The 18777-nt window shown below is 36.7% G+C and overlaps 1 protein-coding gene across 1 annotated transcript in view; it reads left to right on the forward strand.

Annotated features, from left to right (window-relative positions):
- The window catches only part of LOC150076361 (protein arginine N-methyltransferase 3-like), a 240780-nt gene that overhangs the window by 178634 nt on the left and 43369 nt on the right, over positions 1–18777 (forward strand). Inside the window, exon 9 of the mRNA XM_090387332.1 lies at positions 10185–10322. Coding sequence (XP_090243458.1) covers positions 10185–10322 — 138 coding nt within the window. The remainder of the gene's footprint in view (positions 1–10184; positions 10323–18777) is intronic.

Consider the following 18777-nt stretch of genomic DNA (forward strand, 5'->3'; position numbering starts at 1 on the left):
CTGCTATCAATCTGTAATTTCTTGGTCTTACACTCAAGAAGGTGTCCCACAAGGATCAGTATTTAATTCTACCCTATTCTCACTTAGACCGAACAATATAACACAGATCATCCCCAGTACTGTAGAACTATATATGTATGCTGATGATCTTACTATATCTTGCTGTTCACAAAATATTCATACCATTGAAAGACAGCTGCAACTTTCCATAAATAAGTTGGAGACATGGGCACAGCAGAATGGATATCATTTATCTGAACAAAAAACAATTGCAGTCCATTTCTGCAAAAAACACAAGAATGCAAAATACACCCAGAATCGGATCTCAGATTAAAAACCATCTGATTCCTCTCACCAGTAACCTTCGTTTCCTAGGTTTATTTAATGTTTTACACAAAACTTAACTTTGTTTCACATATAACATACCTCCGAACTATCTGTTTAAAGAAACTTAATATACTTAGGTCCGTTTCTGCCATGGTGTTGATAGATATACTCTTTTACAGTTGTATTGGGCTCTTATCAGGTCTCGTTTAGATTATGGTGCTGTTATCTATGACTCAGCCAGGAAAAGTGCGCTGACCAGACACAATGCCAACACAGTGCCCTTCGTACTGCTCTAGGCACGTTTAGAACATCCCCTGTCCAGAGCCTGTGTGTAGAGGCACACAAACCTCCACTTCATCTTAGAAGGAAAATGCTACTCCTCAACTATGCAGCCAAAATTCAAAGCCTTCCAACCCATCTCAACCCATTCAACTGATATTTACCAATCCTCAATGGACAGTGTTCTATAACAGTAAACCGACTGAAAATAGATCCACTGGTATTAGATTAAAAGACTTGTGTAATGCGGGGCTGTAATCTGGACATCAGTGTTATGCATGGGGTAAGCCTTTAACTATCAGAATTACCTAAAATGCTTTGTGCACTGCCTAAGTTCCAGAGCTGATTTGGTTATTACTAAATTTTAGTTAAAGATGTCCCAGAAAACTCCTGCATGACTGTCTAAGGGCTTTATGGTTGGATATTTGACCTCGTATGTCCTGAAATTCTTCTCAATGTTCTGATAAGGAGAATTTGCGACTTGGGTCTTGCGTTGTGACTAAATCGCCCTGAAATCCTCCTATAAGTGTGCATATATTATAGTCAGATCTCAGAGTGCTGCTAACCAATAGACTTATTATGCTCTCTTTACTATAGATCTTTTACTACGTGTAGCAAGAGAATAGGTCAGAGGCAAAGATACTTAAATAAAACATAATTTATTCACTTCTAACATATAAAAGGCACATGTTAAATACAGATTACACAATAAGCTCTCTCTCCTACAAAATCAGAGAAAATGATATATATACGCCTAAGGCTAATGGTACATGTATGCAGATATGTTGACGTTCTTCATTTAGTCTTCAGTTGGAACTGCTGGTTCTCTGGGGTCCAACACTCATCTTTCAGTTCAAGTGTATAGATGTGTACATGTACTGTACGGATTCAATATGTAACAGTCTAAATTTAAGAAATTACATGAATACTAATGAATTTATATTTGCGTTGCACTCTAATTAATAAGGTGTTGTATCAGTAATACTACATTAGTAAGTGTTCCTAAGGCAATGTATTTGTGTGTTTAAGAATGTTATGAAGCTGATGAAAAATTGATTGCCAACTGCTTCAAACATGCAGGATTTACCACCTTGAATAATGCAGTGTGTGAAGTTTTGCATGCTTCTTCCTCTGTTACTTTATTGCTGTAGTACATATTATAAATACGATTATACTGCATTGTGTTAGTAGAATTACATTAAATATTCAAGCTTTCACTTGTTTTGTTAGAAATTTTTGAACGATCGATATAACGCCCGTTTTTCTCATTCTCCTGGAGGGTCGTTATATAGAGCTTCGACTGTACACATACTTTTCTGGGAGCATCGGCAAGAGGAGTCTGACAGCAACATGGTCTGATGATGGGTATTGGTAAGCTGCCTGAAACATCACCTTAAATTGTATAATGATTTAGGCAGTTAGCTTATTATTATATATATAATAATAAGCTAATTAGTAATATTACTATATTATTAATTTCACACCGTAGATAAGTGATATTAATTATAGTAATAATCTTAATGGAAAACAACCACGTAACATCCTTCCCTAACTATATTGAAAATTGAATGCAGAAATGTGTAGTTTTCAATGCCTTGTTTTTAGTATTAGTTGAGCTACCTTTTTGGTGAAGATATATATATATATATTTAATCATAATAGCATTCTAGATCAATTTGTGGACAATGGGATTGTCTCAGATGTGAGCATAAGCCCAATCCTTGAAGGTTGAAAATTGGTCTCAGTTAAAAACAGAAATTATATGCATTTTTCTTCTAAGTTTTCCAATTAAAAGAAAGTGTTAAAAGTGAGCAGAAAATCAATATCCAAAGTGAAAATTTCAGCAGCTTTTTTGGCCATCAGTGTAATAATATAGTGAAGGCAATTGACTAAGCAACATGTCTGAAAGGACTATGTTAATAGTGGGGGGTAAATTGAATCTTAGCTACCAACTTTACAACCAACAATTTGACTTTAGGGAGCGTTGGACAGACTGATGATAGTGATATCAGATAAAAATATTTTTCTAGGAATATTTAAACTATAATATACAAGTTAGCATTAGCATTAGTAAAGGCACATGATGTAAGAAAGCAAGCTTATGCAGCATCAGCCAAAAAAAAAACACAAATCTAATTTCACCCATCCACTCGCTCTGAATGTTTGTCTAGTTCCGCCTTGAAACTGTTTAAGCTATCAACTTCTACAACAACAGATGCAAGTTTGTTCCAGCAATCAACCACACTGGCTAAAGGCAAACTTCCGCACATCTATCCTACAACTGTCTTTCCTCAATTTGAATTATTCTGAGCAAGAGGAATAATCACATCAGCATTGAGCATGCTCAAACCATTCAAAGCTTTATACACCTCAATCAGATCTCCTCGCAGGTGCCTAGTGAATGCAACCCTCTGTTCCATTCACTAATCTTGTTGCCCTTCTCTGCACTTGCTCCAGCAGCTCTACATCCTTCCTAAAATGAGGCCTCCAGACCTGTAGACAGTACTCAACGTGTGGCCTGACCATTACCTTATACAAGGCGACAATCGCCCCTTATCCCTGCTAGCAAAATTTCTGTATATCATTGAGAAGACACAATGAGCTACTCTTGCAGCCTATTTTGCACTTCTCAGAAAATTTCATATCCGACTGCACAATTACCCCCAGGTCCTTTTCATTGTCTACCACTGTCAGTGTAGTACCACACAGTTTATATGTTACTCTGGGGTTACTGCTTCCCATATGCAGTACTTTACATTTGTCAATGTTAAACTTCAGATACCACCTCTCAGCCCATCTGCTCAACTTTTTTAGATCCTGTTGCAGCAGTGTACTGTCATTAATAACCCTGCCAATCTTCATATCGTCTGCAAACTTGGACATTAAGCCTGATATACCATCATCAGTATCATTAATAAATACAGAAAACAACAATGTACCCAACACTGAACCCTGAGGGACTCCACTAATAACATTAGTCCACAAAGAGCAGTGTCCATTGCATAGCACACCTTCTTGGTTAGATTAGCAGTGTCCATTGATTACCACTCTCTGTCTTCTCTCACTCAACTAACCCTTTATCCATAGCAGCAATTTGCCTCGAATTCTACACTGCTCCAATTTGTGCAGCAGTCTTCCACATGCAACAGTATCAAAAGCCTTTCTAAGATCCAAATATATGATATCAAAATTATTACCTGCATCCATTCCTTTGTGACCACATCATAGTATCAAATCAGATTGGTCAGACAAGACTTCCCCTTAACAAACCCATACTGTGTCCAAGCTATAACTGAAGTCTTGTCTAGATGATCCTTTAGTGATCCTTATTTAACCTGTGCCTCCATTAATTTCCCTGGAACAGAAGTTAAACTAACAGGTCTGTAATTACTTGTGTTGCCCTTTGATCCTGATTTATGAATTGGGGTCACGTTTGCACATTTTCCATCCATGGGTACCTCCCCTGAGTCCAAGGAAGCTCTCATAATTATGGCTAAGGGTTTGGTTACTTCCTTTGCTGCCTCGTTTAATATAATTGGATAGATCCCATCCACCCCAGGTGCCTTTCTTATGTTTATCTTCAACAATTTCTCCTCCACTTTGCTCTCAGTTATTACAAAATCATCTAGCTCACTTGCAGAGTTTAATTCACCTCTAGCATTCCCTTCCCTGAATAACTCCTCATGTGTTAATGTAGTTGCAAAATAGTCATTTAGTTTGTTAGCTACCTGAGCAGGATCATCAACAGTTGAACCATCAGTATCCAGTGGACCAATCTGATTCATCCCCTTCTAGCATTTACATAAGTAAAGAACTCTTTGCATCCTTTGCCAAATTTTTTTCGTAATCTGCCTTTGCTGCCTAACCTCCTTTGTGACTTGGTTACAGACCAGCTTATATCTATCGTATGCTTCTGTGTCACACATTAATTTATAGGTATCCCATGCATTTTTCTTCTCCGCCACATGTCTCATTAGTTCATCTGACATCCATTTAGGCCTAAACCTTGAACAATATTTCTTAGTTGGTATGAAAAGCCTAGTAGCTTCCAAGATTAATTCTTTGAATGCTTCCCATTTTGAATTTGTTGTTGGTAACATTATCAGTTGGTCCCACCATATAGAATTTAAATAAAGTTACTGGAACAATCTGAAGGACAGCCTGAATAAGTATTTTAGGACTGATCTAATTAGATGTCAGGTTAGAAAATGAAAAATTACACAAAGTTTAGAATAAAAAGGAAAGAGATTATTGCTTGATATAATTTTTAGTTATAATTTAGTTAAACAGCATGGGAAGGGTACTGATTTTGGAGTGCATAAAAAATTTTAGAAAAGGTTGGGCGTCATAACTAGACTTTGTTGTTTGCAGATCCTAATTGAAATTAGTGCATTCCTGGTTGAGAATCTGGACATTCTTAGCTGTTATGAACTTCAGATCCACACTTGGCACAAGTGGAGTTGTTGGCACATTAAATAACTAGTTTTGACAATAATATGGGATATGGTGTTTTGGAGATTAAAATAATAGGTTCATGTTGCGATGATATATCCCCTCTTTTTTAGCAAAAATTCCTTTCATTCGTATAACCTTATGTTCTTTAAGTTTGTATATTACATGGAGGAGGTCTCACTCCAAGATCACTCCTTTTGATATGTTATAGTTCTGTGGGGGAACAAGGATGACGAACTGCAGTTCTCCAAAACTAGTTACTTTTGGTAATCTATCGGAATATTTTGGACTATAGTTTTGATCTTTTGCTGATGTATACAGTTGTTTTTGATTTTTTTCACCTACCTTTTAATGTATAACAGCAGCCATTTTTTTTCTGGAAGTATATGCAGAGATATAAAAAGGTTTATCTACTTGAGGATTGCTAGAACTGCACCAGTATTCAGCTAATTAACCTTTTCCTGAATGTCCCTAAGCCCTGAATGAATTATCTTCAAACAGGCCTATGCTGAATGAATTTGTTCGTATTTTAACTTTTTTCAGTTAGAGTGAAAGGATTAGTATGGTTTTTTTTTTTTTTGGTACATAATGCCACTTCTGGATACAAATTCCAGAGAATTTCAGCTTTTGTAAAGCAAAATTTGAACAACAGTGGCTTGACAATCATGATCTCCTTGAATTTTAAAATCTGTTTTCATGCTACCATCTATTGAAACTGTCTACTATTAGTTGGAACTAATGGATGACTGCATGTGCTAAAAGATTTCAGAACATCTTATACATTAATAGACATGTTATTTGAAACATATTTGAAATGACCTTGAAAAATATATGTGTATGTGTGTGTGTGCCCTAGGCAAATCAAGCATTTGCCTAGGTCATACACATACACTATGCCCTAGGCAAATGCTTGATTTGCCTAGGGCATATGGATAACCCATAAAATTAAATAATCTGCACAAAGGCAAAGTGCCCCTACCTAAATGGCATCCTAGGCATTTAGGTTGTGGTGTGCCTACCACGTTATGGTATGGTAGGCATACCACGACACTGTGTATATATAACTAAAATAAAATATATATTTTTTTATTTGATCTTTATTTTATTTTAATTATTACAAGAAACATGTAGTGGAATGTGCATTAATGCTGCCACTAATGTTTGCTATACTAATTTTTCTCTTTTTTTAATTTCTTTCCCTTTTTAATTAGAGTTTTCATATTATATATATGTGTGTTTATGTATGTATGTATGTACTCCAGAAAAGGTTGAGCAGGTTGAATGCCTTACGTTGCAACTCACCCCAAAGAAATTTTGTACTTTTTCTTAAGATCTGATATATAGGGAGCATTATTTTAAAGCAGGCAGGAATTAATCATGTGTAAAAATTGTCCATTCCCAAAAACCTTCTTACCTGCTTGATGTTCTTATAGGTGCACAATCTGGCATATCTTGAACATTTTCTTAAATGGTATTATTCCATCTTCCATAATAAGGCATCCATGATAGGTAACTTCTGATAAAAACAGATTGCATGTCAAAGATTAGTTTCTGCTAATCTCTTAAGAGCTTCTTAAAGTAATTGCTTGTTCCCGTAGAGTTTGCAGTATGAAATTGAACAATCTCTTCAGTCAATCGATTTTCCTATGTTTTTCAAAGGGAAATCAATCAAAGTTGTTAGACTGTTTATTGCTTAAAAGTCCATTATAAAGCTCAAGTTTTCATGATTTTTTCCATTACTGTGGAAGGACTGCTCCATAGAGATGTAGATGACTAACTAATAACATCTTACTCATGTAACGGTTGAAAAGTTTAAGCTTCAAAGTTGTTTTACATTGTCAAACATAGATTGGTTTTCAGTAGTGACTTGAACTGAGTACTGTATTCGCTGCTTCCTTTAAATCCAATAGAGGTCAATACCCAAGTTTCTTCACTATTGATCCACATATAGAAAATTAACATGTAAGAATTTTAATTTATCTACCTTTTGAAATCAAATTGAGATTCAATTTTTTTAAAAGGAAGTTCTACTTTAAGATCAGCTGAGTACTTATTTCTTTCACCAGGTTCTTTCACCACATAAATGATAAATGGCACATTAATGTTTATATTTTTATACCTCTTATTTATTTATTTTTTAATTAAATACTCATTTTATTTTATATCAAAAAGTTCCATCACATAAATGATAAAATGACACCATAATTTTTATATTTTTATCCCTTTTAACATTGTATTTTATTTTATAATATGTGAATTTTTATGTGATACATTGTGTGCATATGGTTCAGGATCTTCATCATCCAGTGCTTCTCAGTACAAGCAGGTGGACTGGCTGACATGGTTATTTCCCTTGTAGGTACTCAAATGCAAATTAACATTAAGGAATCTATGCTTGCTTGATGTACATCATTTAGAATATCTCTATGCTGCACAACTACTTCTGTGTTTCTACAGCACTATCCAAAGATCAGACACACACATACCATTGAGTATCTACTGCATATGACATCAAAAATGGAGCATTACTATGATGGCAATTTGGAGGATTTACTGTAGCCACAATCTTTTTGAACTCTGTCTAGTGTAGTATAGAACAGTATATGTTAATTCACAAATTAAGGTGCTTCACAATGTACACTCCTACCTAAAAGTTTGGAATCACATTTCATTTTTATTAATTTTTAAAGTTTTTATTAAAATACCTGTTTTATTAAAATACTTGTTTACCACTTTTTATTAAAATATTTTTCTATTATGTATAAAAATCAAAAAAACTGAATTAATATTTAAGAAATTTCTAGAATATTTGAGAATATTCCAGAAGGGTGTACAAGGTTCGTGAATATGGTAGAACATTGTACAAGATTCCTGAATGTGGTAGAACATAGGTGATTCTAGAGTGTTTTGCAATAATGTAAATTGAGGAGTAAGAGCTGTAACTTATAAAATCAAACACCTATCATTCTGAAAGAGTATTTGGCAAAAGTTTTTGTGTTTCATGATAAACATGGCAAGAAATAAGGAACTGAGCATTGAAAAAAGAAGTGCTATTATAACTCTCTATAAAGAAAGTTATTAGCATTAGCATTAGTAGAGGCATTTGATGCAAGAAAGCAAGCTTATGCAGCATCAGCCAAAAAAAAAAAAAAAAAAAAAAACCACTTCCACTTCACCCCTCTGTTCGTTCAAAATACCTGTCCAGCTGAGCCTTAAACTTAATTAGGCTATCAACCTCCACTACAAGGGATGGAAGTCTGTTCCACCAACCAACCACCCGCTGGCTAAAGGCAAATTTCCGCACGTCTATCCTACATCTGTCTTTCCTCAATTTGAATTTATGCCCTCTCAGGTGATTTTTCTGAGCTAGAGGAAGAATCCCATCAGCATTGAGCATGCTCAAACCATTCAAGGCTTTATACACCTCTATCAGATCACCTCGCTGGTGCCTAGTCTCCAGACACTGTAATTTGCAAAACTTAAGCCTTTCTTTGTAAGAGCACCCTTTTGTTCCATTCACTAATCTTGTTGCCCTTCCATGAGAAGCATGAGCAGAAAGCTGGGTGCTTTATTTAAAGGAGTACAAACTACTTTTCTTACCAGTTTCAAGGAAGCTGGTAAGAAAGAATAAAGATATTCTAAATGATGTACATCATTTAGAATATCTCTATGCTGCACAACTACTTCTGTGTTTCTACAGCACTATCCAAAGATCAGACACACACATACCATTGAGTATCTACTGCATATGACATCAAAAATGGAGCATTACTATGATGGCAATTTGGAGGATTTACTGTAGCCACAATCTTTTTGAACCCTGTCTAGTGTAGTATAGAACAGTATATGTTAATTCACAAATTAAGGTGCTTCACAATGTACACTCCTACCTAAAAGTTTGGAATCACATTTCATTTTTATTAATTTTTAAAGTTTTTATTAAAATACCTGTTTTATTAAAATACTTGTTTACCACTTTTTATTAAAATATTTTTCTATTATGTATAAAAATCAAAAAACTGAATTAATATTTAAGAAATTTCTAGAATATTTGAGAATATTTGAATATTTGTAACACTGATTTCTAAACACAGTCGACTAACTGGGCCTGAAATTCGAGCTGAGATCAATAGGAACAGAGAAACTCCCATGTCTACATCCATTGTAAAACTTTGTTTTAAACAAGCAGGATTCGTGGCCTTGTAGAGGTCTGGAAAACCTTATTAAAACCAGAAAATTGAAAAAAAAATGGTTCTCTTGGGCTAAGAGCCATCAGTATTGGACAATTGAAGACTATAAAAATGTACTGTGGATGGATGAATCCAACTTTGAAAATTTTGGATCCAAGTGTAGAGTTTTGCGAGATGATCAACTGAAATAAAAATGGTGCTGCATTGTTTAGTGCCTTCAGTCAAGACGGTAGTATTTCCGTTATGATCTGGGGTTTCTTCTGTTTTTCTGAAGTGGTCATCATCAGAATTGAAGGAATGTTAAGAAGAGAATGCTATAAAAACATTCTTGAACATAATGCAGTATCCTCTTCAACTTTGTGGAAAAAAATTTATATTATAACAAGACAAGACAATGACCCAAAGCACAGCTTGCAGGGTCTTTCTAGCAACTAAAAAACAGGAGGGGTATTGCAGATTATGGTGTGGCCACCCCAATTGCCTGACTTAAACCCAGTAGAGCTTTTATAGGATCATCTAGACTGTCAAGTTCATGAAGTCTGCCCATCTTCACAAAATTTATAGAAAACCTTGCAGATCACTTGGAATAATGTTTGTCAAGACACTATTATAAAATTAACTAGACTGCCATGTCTGTAAGGCAGTGATAAAATCTCAAGGAGGATATTTTGATGAAAAATTAGTATAGTTGTTAATATTAATCAGTTCCATATTTTTTTTGCTATAAATTTTTCAATGCTTAATAAAAAATCTTAAAGTACTTTGTAGTGTGTGTTTTTTTTTTTTTTTTAATATATTAAACGTTACATTATCATAGCTAATTTTAAAAAAATTTACATAAACTGTTTTCATATACTGTGATTACAAACTTTTAGGTGGGAGTGTATGTCTATGTATGTATGTATGTTGTGTTTTTTTTTTTTTTTTTTTTTTTAGGAATTTGACCTAATGACATGTTCTACCAAAGACTGTGAATTCACATCAGTCTTTACAATGGAATATTTTAAAGATTGTTCAGTTACTGCTTTAGTAGGATATTTTGACTGTTTTTTTGATAGAGGATTAAACAATAGGGTAAGTATTACAAATTTATGAGAATTTTTTTAAGTTTTACTGAGTTGTAAGATTTTCTTAACCTGGCCAGTGATGGCACAAATCAAATAACACAAACAGTGTCGCAGAATCTGACAGGTGCAGGGTTTTTTTTTTTTTTTTTGGAAAAAGTTGATGTTTTGAATTGTTCATGGATTATACCAATATTTCACCTTTTCTTAAAAGTTTGCAATACTTATTGTATGTATCTTTTTTATTTTTAATAAAAATAAATTTTTGGATTATGCTGTATAAGCTTGCTTCCTGGCATCATTTGTCAATACTAACAATTAATGCTTATTAACATGGAAGACTTGACTGAAGTGTTTATTAACTGAGATACAAAATATTCAGGATCTTTAAATGGATTGAATAACCTAAATGTTGATGGCAATCCTTATTGTTTCTTGGTCCTAAGGAAACCTAAATTTAAATTGAAAATAATGGTTGCAAGATGGAAATGCAAAAATTTGCTTTCAGACAGAGTAATTGATTGTTGGAATGAATTTTCATCTGTTATGTAAATAGTTCAAATAAATGTAAGGAAGGATTAATAAAATTATTAGAGGAGATGAACAGATGAGGATTTTCCCCACCCCTCTTCTTCTTCTTCTTCTTCTTCTTCTTCTTCTTCTTTGGCTGATTCTGTATAAGCTTGCTTCCTTGCATCATTTGCCATTATTAATACTAATATATACACTAAAGTATACAGCATATGCATATACAATTAACATCCACACTTTATTAGGAAGACTCTGCCTGATAGCAAGTGGACCATCCCCTTCCTTTAGTCCTCAGAATATCCTGGATTTGTGGAATGTGCTCAGTAAGGTGCTGAAGGCATGCCACAGGGACACTGGTCCATATTGACTTAATTGCTTCCCACAGTAGTTACAAATTAGATGGCTGAAGATCTCTACTCTGAAGAGATCATTCAACCTCATCCCACAGGTGCTTGATATGATGTGAGATGATGCAGTTATGGGAGGTGGCAAATACTTGCTATTTATTTATTTATTTCGTATGACGTGATCAATACATGAAGAAACCAGTTTTTTCTTGCTTCCTACGTGTATCATGGCCGGCATATCCAACCAACCGGTTGGTTCGGCACCATCGTGATATCCAGCCCGAGGTGGGAATCGAACCCGCGACCTTTGGGTTGCCAGGCAGGCACTTTACCTACCCGGCTAGCCCGGTCGGCAGTACTTGCTATGATGAATATAGAAGTGCTTACTTTTACTAGTTATTTTTTTTTCTAGCATAAATAAAAAACGTCCAAATCCAAGAAAATTATTTACTCATTTGTAAAGTGGAAAAAGAGCCTTACAATTAGTAATATAAACCTTAATGCAACATGCATCCACACATTTTTGTTTGCACTGAGGTTGAGTTTCAGTATTAATTCATTAAAAAATTAAATATTAAAAACAAAAATTATCAAGATATTCATATGTGCAAAGTAGTAAATTATACACAGGATAGAGCACAGCAGAATGAACATTTTAAATTGCTAAAGGCTTTATTTTAATTCTTAAAATGAGCAATTTTTAATACAGATTTTTTAAGTCAAGTGAAAATGTATTTTTACTTGCTACTTGGTTTTAAAAATGACATCATGTACGTGTCCCCCTTGCTTGTCAATACAGTCTTTAATTATTTTTGTGATATTTTGCATTACACAAACACTCTCATGGCATTATTAATTGCTGGAATCCTTTCCATGATTCTATCCTTTAGTTTAGCAACTGCTTGAATTTTGTTGGTGTAAAATTTGCTCTTATGATGGCCCCACAAAAAGAAGTTGCATCACAGAAAGATCAGATGACCTAGCTGACCAGTGCAGCTGAGCTAACAAGAAATGACCCAATTGCCAAACTCGCCACAAAATTCATGTTTACTATGCTGTATAGGCAGTTGTTCCATCCTGCTGGAACCACATTGACTCTTGATCCTGAATCTGTGGAGCCAAAAAAATTTCCAGTGTGGATCCATAATGCTCACCATTTACCATAACAGAATTACCATCACTGTCCTCAAAGAAATATGGACTGTAAATGCCAAATGATGCAATTCCACACCAAACTACAACCTTGGGATTGTGCAGTGGTCTTTCATCAAACTGTTGTGGATTTCTGTCAATAAACTGAAAGTTCTGTTTATTTACAGCACCACAGAGGTGGAAGTTTGATTCATCTGTTATTAAAAGGTTGTTAATTAAATTTGGATTCTGTTGTAACAATCTTTGAAAATCTTGGCAAAACTGAAGACTGCTTTACCACATTCACTCAATTCCTGTGCGAGTGACACTTGTAGGGATGAAAGTGTAAATCCAGATGTAAAATTTGGCTGAGAGATTAGCAGAAGATTCGTAGCAATATTGAGAATGTCTCTATGCTGAAAAAGTAGGGCTTTGTTCAAATGCATCTCACAGCTGAAATATTTCAGGTGTTCTTACAGTCTTTGCTGGTCCTTTGGGTTTCATTCAAACAACACAACCAGTTTCCCATCGTTTTTACTCAAGCAATGATAGTATTTCATGAAGGAGCAACACCTCTATGATTCACACTGAACCTCTTGCAAAAACTACACTGAGTTTGAGTCACAGATTCACATTTAATATAGCATTCAATCACACACACACACACACACACACACACACACACACACACACACACACACACACACAGTTCCAATTCCGTGTTTACACGCAACTTAACCCTTGGCTGGATTGGCTAATACTGAACTCTCGGGTAATTAACACATTTATGTTCCTTCCAGCACCATCTACCCACTCAAAAAGTGCTTATTACAAATTAATTATCAGTCTGCTTACTACACTCTGCACATTGTACTGTATTTCTGAAAATGTGGGTTCTTAAAACTTAAGGCATTTAAAGAGTATATTATTTTTTATAAATACAGTATGCTTTCAAACAAATAATCTGCAAAATCTTTTTACTTTTGTAGTATGAATTTTTTCATTTTATTTATTTTATATTGGCTTTAAGTTGATATTTACATAAAATAAAGTGGAAATTACGGATTTTGATCAAAAAGTTCAGGGACTAACTTTGTATTGTGAAATTGTTGCATCATATTGAGATCATCTACAAAAGCCAATGGATGTTGGTATTCAATTTTGGTGTTTAGCAGCCCATCAAGAATGATCGACGAGACCATGGGTCCTAGGAACAGACCCTTGGAAGCAGCCTCTGGATACTGTTCATCAGGATTCTCCATGAATGTTCCGGACCATTACTGTGCGGCTTGTCATGATACTAGGCCACCATAGGGTGTCAAAAGCACCTGAAAATCAATGGAAACTGCTAGCTGATATTACCTTTCAGTGGTGGAGGGTTGTTGATATTTGGTTTTTAGGAGCATTAGCAACTAAGGCCATATTGCTCCGGGGATATGCGGTGGTCATTCCTTGACCTTTCCGCATCCTCCGTGCTTGGTGGCTCACGGGCTCGAACCCCGGTCTAATCAAGAAGCGTGTGCTATGCACTGCCCAAGTGGGCAGGAGCAGCAGTGCATAGCACACGCTTCTTGATTAGACCGGGGTTTGAGCCCATGACCACCAAATACAGAGGATGCAGAAAGGTCAGGGAATGACCACCACATATCCCCAGAGCAATATGGCCTTAGTTGCTAATGCTCCTAAAAACCAAATAACAAATAACAACCTGCCCACCTGGCTATGGAGGTGCCAGTGGCAGAGGGAGCTGCAGTTAAAGAGAGTATCACATCCTCGGTGCAACTTCCTTGTTTAAAGCCATGTTGGTGCAGAGATTGAAGTTTAGCAAGGTTGTAGCTTGATTGCCCTATTGTATAGAAGTCATTCCAGGATGTTACTGAGAGGAAAGTGATAGGTCTATATGAGCTTGGCAGCATTGATGGTTTGTCTGGCTTTTTCAGAATTAACCGAAGACAAGTCTGCTTCTAGGCATGTCTTCGTCTTTTAGCAAAGCAGTTATATAGAGAGCCAGGAGGTTCTCAGAATGGTGTTCATGGAATTTTTTTGATTACTTCTGCCTCGGGAAGATCATGACCAAGAGCTCTGTTGGGTTTTGTTCTGTCTAGCGCAGTTGCAAGTTTCTCTGGTAGAAATGGCGGTTCGGTCAGGTCATTATCATATCTGTTATTTTCCTCACGGATGAAATGTTGTATTTCACTTGTCTGTTGGTTGGCCTCAGGGTATGGGGTACCCTTGAATCTTTTTGGAATGTATATATGGCTCCTGTATTAGGCAGATGTCTGTTTTCTTCATCCAATTTCTTTTTCAGCTGGTTGACAACAAGTCAGGCGTGCTGTGTGTTGAGTTAAACAAACTTAATTTCTGGTTCTGTGTTGTTATTGTGTGGTTCCATAATTGGTTTTTTGCTGGTAGAACCTCTTGGCTTTGAGATAAGTGGGGCAGGTAGGATGGAGCGATCATGCTTCATTTTGTTGGCCTTGCAGCTGACACAAATGGGTGGATCAGATCTCTTTTGGTGGATCAGATCTCTTTTGGAAAAAGGCCACACCTTAAAGGTGTGGCCTTTTTCCATGCAGTGTCCACAAGTGGACACAGTAGCAGTACAGGTATGCTTCATGTGCCCAAACTTAAGGCATTTGAAGCACATGGGTACCACAACAAATTCTCTATACCTGTGTGCCCTCTGCTGTCTAGTGATTATTTTCCAGACGTTGGGGCTGAGCTCAACAACCCAGTTAACAATTTGTTTTGATATCATTGATGTGAAGTATTTCAGTTGGAAGCCTTTTTGTGCATCCTCCTTGTCTAGTTGGTCAATGAGATTTCGCTTGTATGCCTCTTCTATTAGTTCCTCCCTGGGGGTATCACTTGATACATCAAAAATGATTATGGAAGGGCGTCTGGGTTTTGCTATCTCCATCTGCAGGCCAAGGTCAGTTGTGATTGGGCTTTGAAGGAGTGCTTTTGCATCAGCTGAAGTGGCAGTTTCCACTGTTATGCCTGTATTTCGTGTTTTGCATATGGCCTTAACTTTCAGATTTTTAAAGCTGGATTTTATGTGTTTGGTCATGGTTTCACTGATGGCTTCATTGGTTGTTAGTGTAGATTAGTCAATTCGACCAAGTACAACATTTGGTTTTTGGCTTTGTTGAACTGTTTGCCTGCTATCTTGTGATTAGTTTGGTGGGTCAATCCTCAACATTTGGGCACTACTCAACATATCAATCCATCAATCCTCAACATATGAGCACTGTGGCATTTCGTTTATTTCTTGCTCAGTTTGTTGAGCCAATGCAAGCTGCTGTAGTTTGGCATTGGCCTTTCCTTTTCATTTTGTATGTGGAGATCTAATGCAGGTGCTCCATGCAAGTTCACAATCTGAAAGATCTGGGTATGCACGGCTGCTGATACTCTGATTGCTGGGCTATGATGTCTTTGCTGTTTGCTGAAGCAAATCCAAGGGATTTGCTTCAGTGTCCCTGTCAGTTGCTGCCATTTTGTCTTTAGCTGTTTTCAAATTTTTGACATCTGGTTAATTGCCTTGTACAGTGAGATTAAGACTTCCCTGTCTCTACAGATAACATTTAATAAATCATCAAACATTCTGTAGGACACCATGTGCTTTCTTGGCTGCCTGTTTACACTGCTCAGAAGACTTCTTATCTGCCCATATTGTAACTCCAAGATCCTTTTCTTCCTATTTTTAATTAAACTCCACCAAGTGTATAATTTATTTTGTGGCTGCTATTCCCCAGGTGTAAGACCTTGCATTTTGCTGCATTAAAGCATAGCTGCCACTTCTCTGACCATTTTTGAAGTCTGTTCAAGTCACCCTGGAGCACTGTTTGGTGTGCTGACATTAACAACTCTACCATTCTTTACGTTGTTGTTGTTGGAGGAGGTGTTACAGCATAACAGCAGCTAAAGGCCATTACTGCCGTTATATTCTAAAAATGCCGTTATAAAGATTTTCTACCAAACAGTGGTAGAAAATCTTTATGTTGTCTGCAAAATTTGACCTCATGCCTTCTATTTCTTCTTCAATGTCATTTATGAAAATCAGAAACAACAGTAGTCCAAGATTCAACCCTTGGGGGACCTGATGCCTGATATTACACCAATTTGAAGAATATCCATTAATCACACCTGCCTTCTGTCCTGCAGCCACCCAGCAATCCATCTTAGAATCTTTCCAGTAATCTCAGCCTGTACCAGCTTGTACATTAACCTCTCATGACTTTGACAATGCATTTGACTTTATCTCATGAGAGACAAAGTCAAATGCATTGCTAAAATCATGCTAAAATAAAATAAAATACATTGCTGATCAAGACATCAAAGGCAGATATTGTTGGGATATCAGAAACATGGTGTCACATAGATATAAGCAGTGCAGAATTGGAATTTTGGGAGTATAGTGTGTACAGAAAGGACAGACAGGGTAGGAAGGGAGAAGGTGAATGCTGTAAGTTAAGAAACATAAAATCTAAGGAAGTGCATCCAGTTGACATGTGTGGACAGTGCAATGTTGAGTCTGTTTGGTGCGACATAAACACTGGGAAAGGGAAAATGATAGTAGGAGTATGTTATAGGCCTAATGACTGATGAGTACAATGAACAGTTGTGCAGAGAAATAGAATGGGCCAGTAAATCAGAATGTCTTGTAATGGGGGATTTTAACTTTTCAGATATTGACTGGGACTTGTGATTGGTCACTCGCACACTAGCAAGACTTTTGTGGATTTATTGGTTTGTTGTTTGTTATTTGGTTTTTAGGAGCATTAGCAACTAAGGCCATATTGCTCGAGGATATGCGGTGGCATTCCCTGACATTTCCGCATCCTCCGTATTTGGTGGTGACGGGCTCGAACTCCTGTCTAATCAAGAAGTGTGTGCTACGCACTGCTGCTCCTTCCCACCTGGCTACGGAGGCACCAAGGATTTATTGGAGGATTGTTTTCTACAGCAACATTTTCAAGGCGCAACCAGAGGTAGTAATACCCTTGATCTGATTATCAGCAGTGATTATTCATGCATTAAGAATTTGCAGATAAAGGAACCACTAGGTGGTAGTAGTAGTAGTAGTGGCATATGATGCAAGAAAGCAAGTGTATGAGCTTATGCAGCATCAGCCAAAAAAAAAAAAAAAAAAATCACACCATTCCCTCCAAAAGCCTGTCCAGTTCCTCCTTAAATTTATTCAACCAATCAACTTCCGCAACGACAGATGGAAGTTTGTTCCAGCAATTAACCACCAGCTGGCTAAAGGCAAATTTCCGCACATCTGTTCTACATCTGTCCTCTCTTAATTTGAATTTATGCCCCCTTAGGTTCGTAATCTGATCAAGTGGGAGGTCCCATCAGAATTCAGTGTGCTCAACCCATTCAAGGCCTTATACATCTGAATCGAATCACCGCGCAGGTGCCTAGTCTCCAGCTGCTGCAATTTGCAGAACTTAAGCCTCTCCTGGTAAGAAGATCCCTTCATTCCCCTCACCAATCTTGTTGCCCTTCTCTGTACACGCTCAAGTAAATCTATATCCTTCCTAAAATGAGGCCTCCAGACCTGTACGCAGTACTCAAGGCGTGGCCTGACCATTGCCTTATACAGAGGGACAATCACCTCCTTTTCCCTGCTAGCAAAATTCCTATATATCATTGACAAAACCCCATGACCTGCTCTGGCAGCCTGTCTGCATTGCTCAGAAAACTTCATATCTGACTGCACAATTACTCCCAGGTCTTTTTAATTTTCTACCACCTTAAGTGTAGTACCACACAGTTGGTATGTTTCTCTGCGGTTACTTCTACCCATATGCAGCATTTGTCAAGGTTAAACTTCAGTTGCCACTTCTTAGCCCATCTGCCCAAATTATCTACATCCTGTTGCAGTAGCACACTGTCATTACTGTCATTAACAACCCTGCCAACCTTTGTATCATCTGCAAACTATTTCGACATTAAGCCTGATATACCTTTATCAATATCATTGATAAATATACAAAACAACAGTCGACCCAACACCGAAACCTGTGGGACTCCACTAATAACATTAGTCCACGAAGAGCAGCACCCATTGATTACCACCCTCTGTCTTCTCCCACTTAACCATCCTTTTATCCATTGTAGCAACTTACCCTTAATACCATTCTGCTCCAATTTGTACAATAGTCTTCTATGTGGAACCCGAAATCCAAATATATGATATCAAAATTATTTTTTGCATCCAGTTCCTTTGTAACCACATCATAATATCTTATCAAATTTGTCACACAAGACTTTCCCTTAATAAACCCATGCTGTGTCTGAATTATTGCTGCAGTCTTGTCTAGATGATCCTGCAATGCATCTTTAACCAGTAACTCCATTATTTTACCCGGAACAGAAGTTAAACTAACTGGTCTGTAATTACTCGTGTCACCCTTCGATCCCCCTTTGTGAATTGGGGATACATTT

This window comes from Mastigoproctus giganteus, chromosome 13 (genome assembly GCF_048544385.1).
Source record: "Mastigoproctus giganteus isolate SK-2022 chromosome 13, ASM4854438v1, whole genome shotgun sequence".
In the NCBI taxonomy this organism is placed as follows: domain Eukaryota; kingdom Metazoa; phylum Arthropoda; class Arachnida; order Uropygi; family Thelyphonidae; genus Mastigoproctus; species Mastigoproctus giganteus.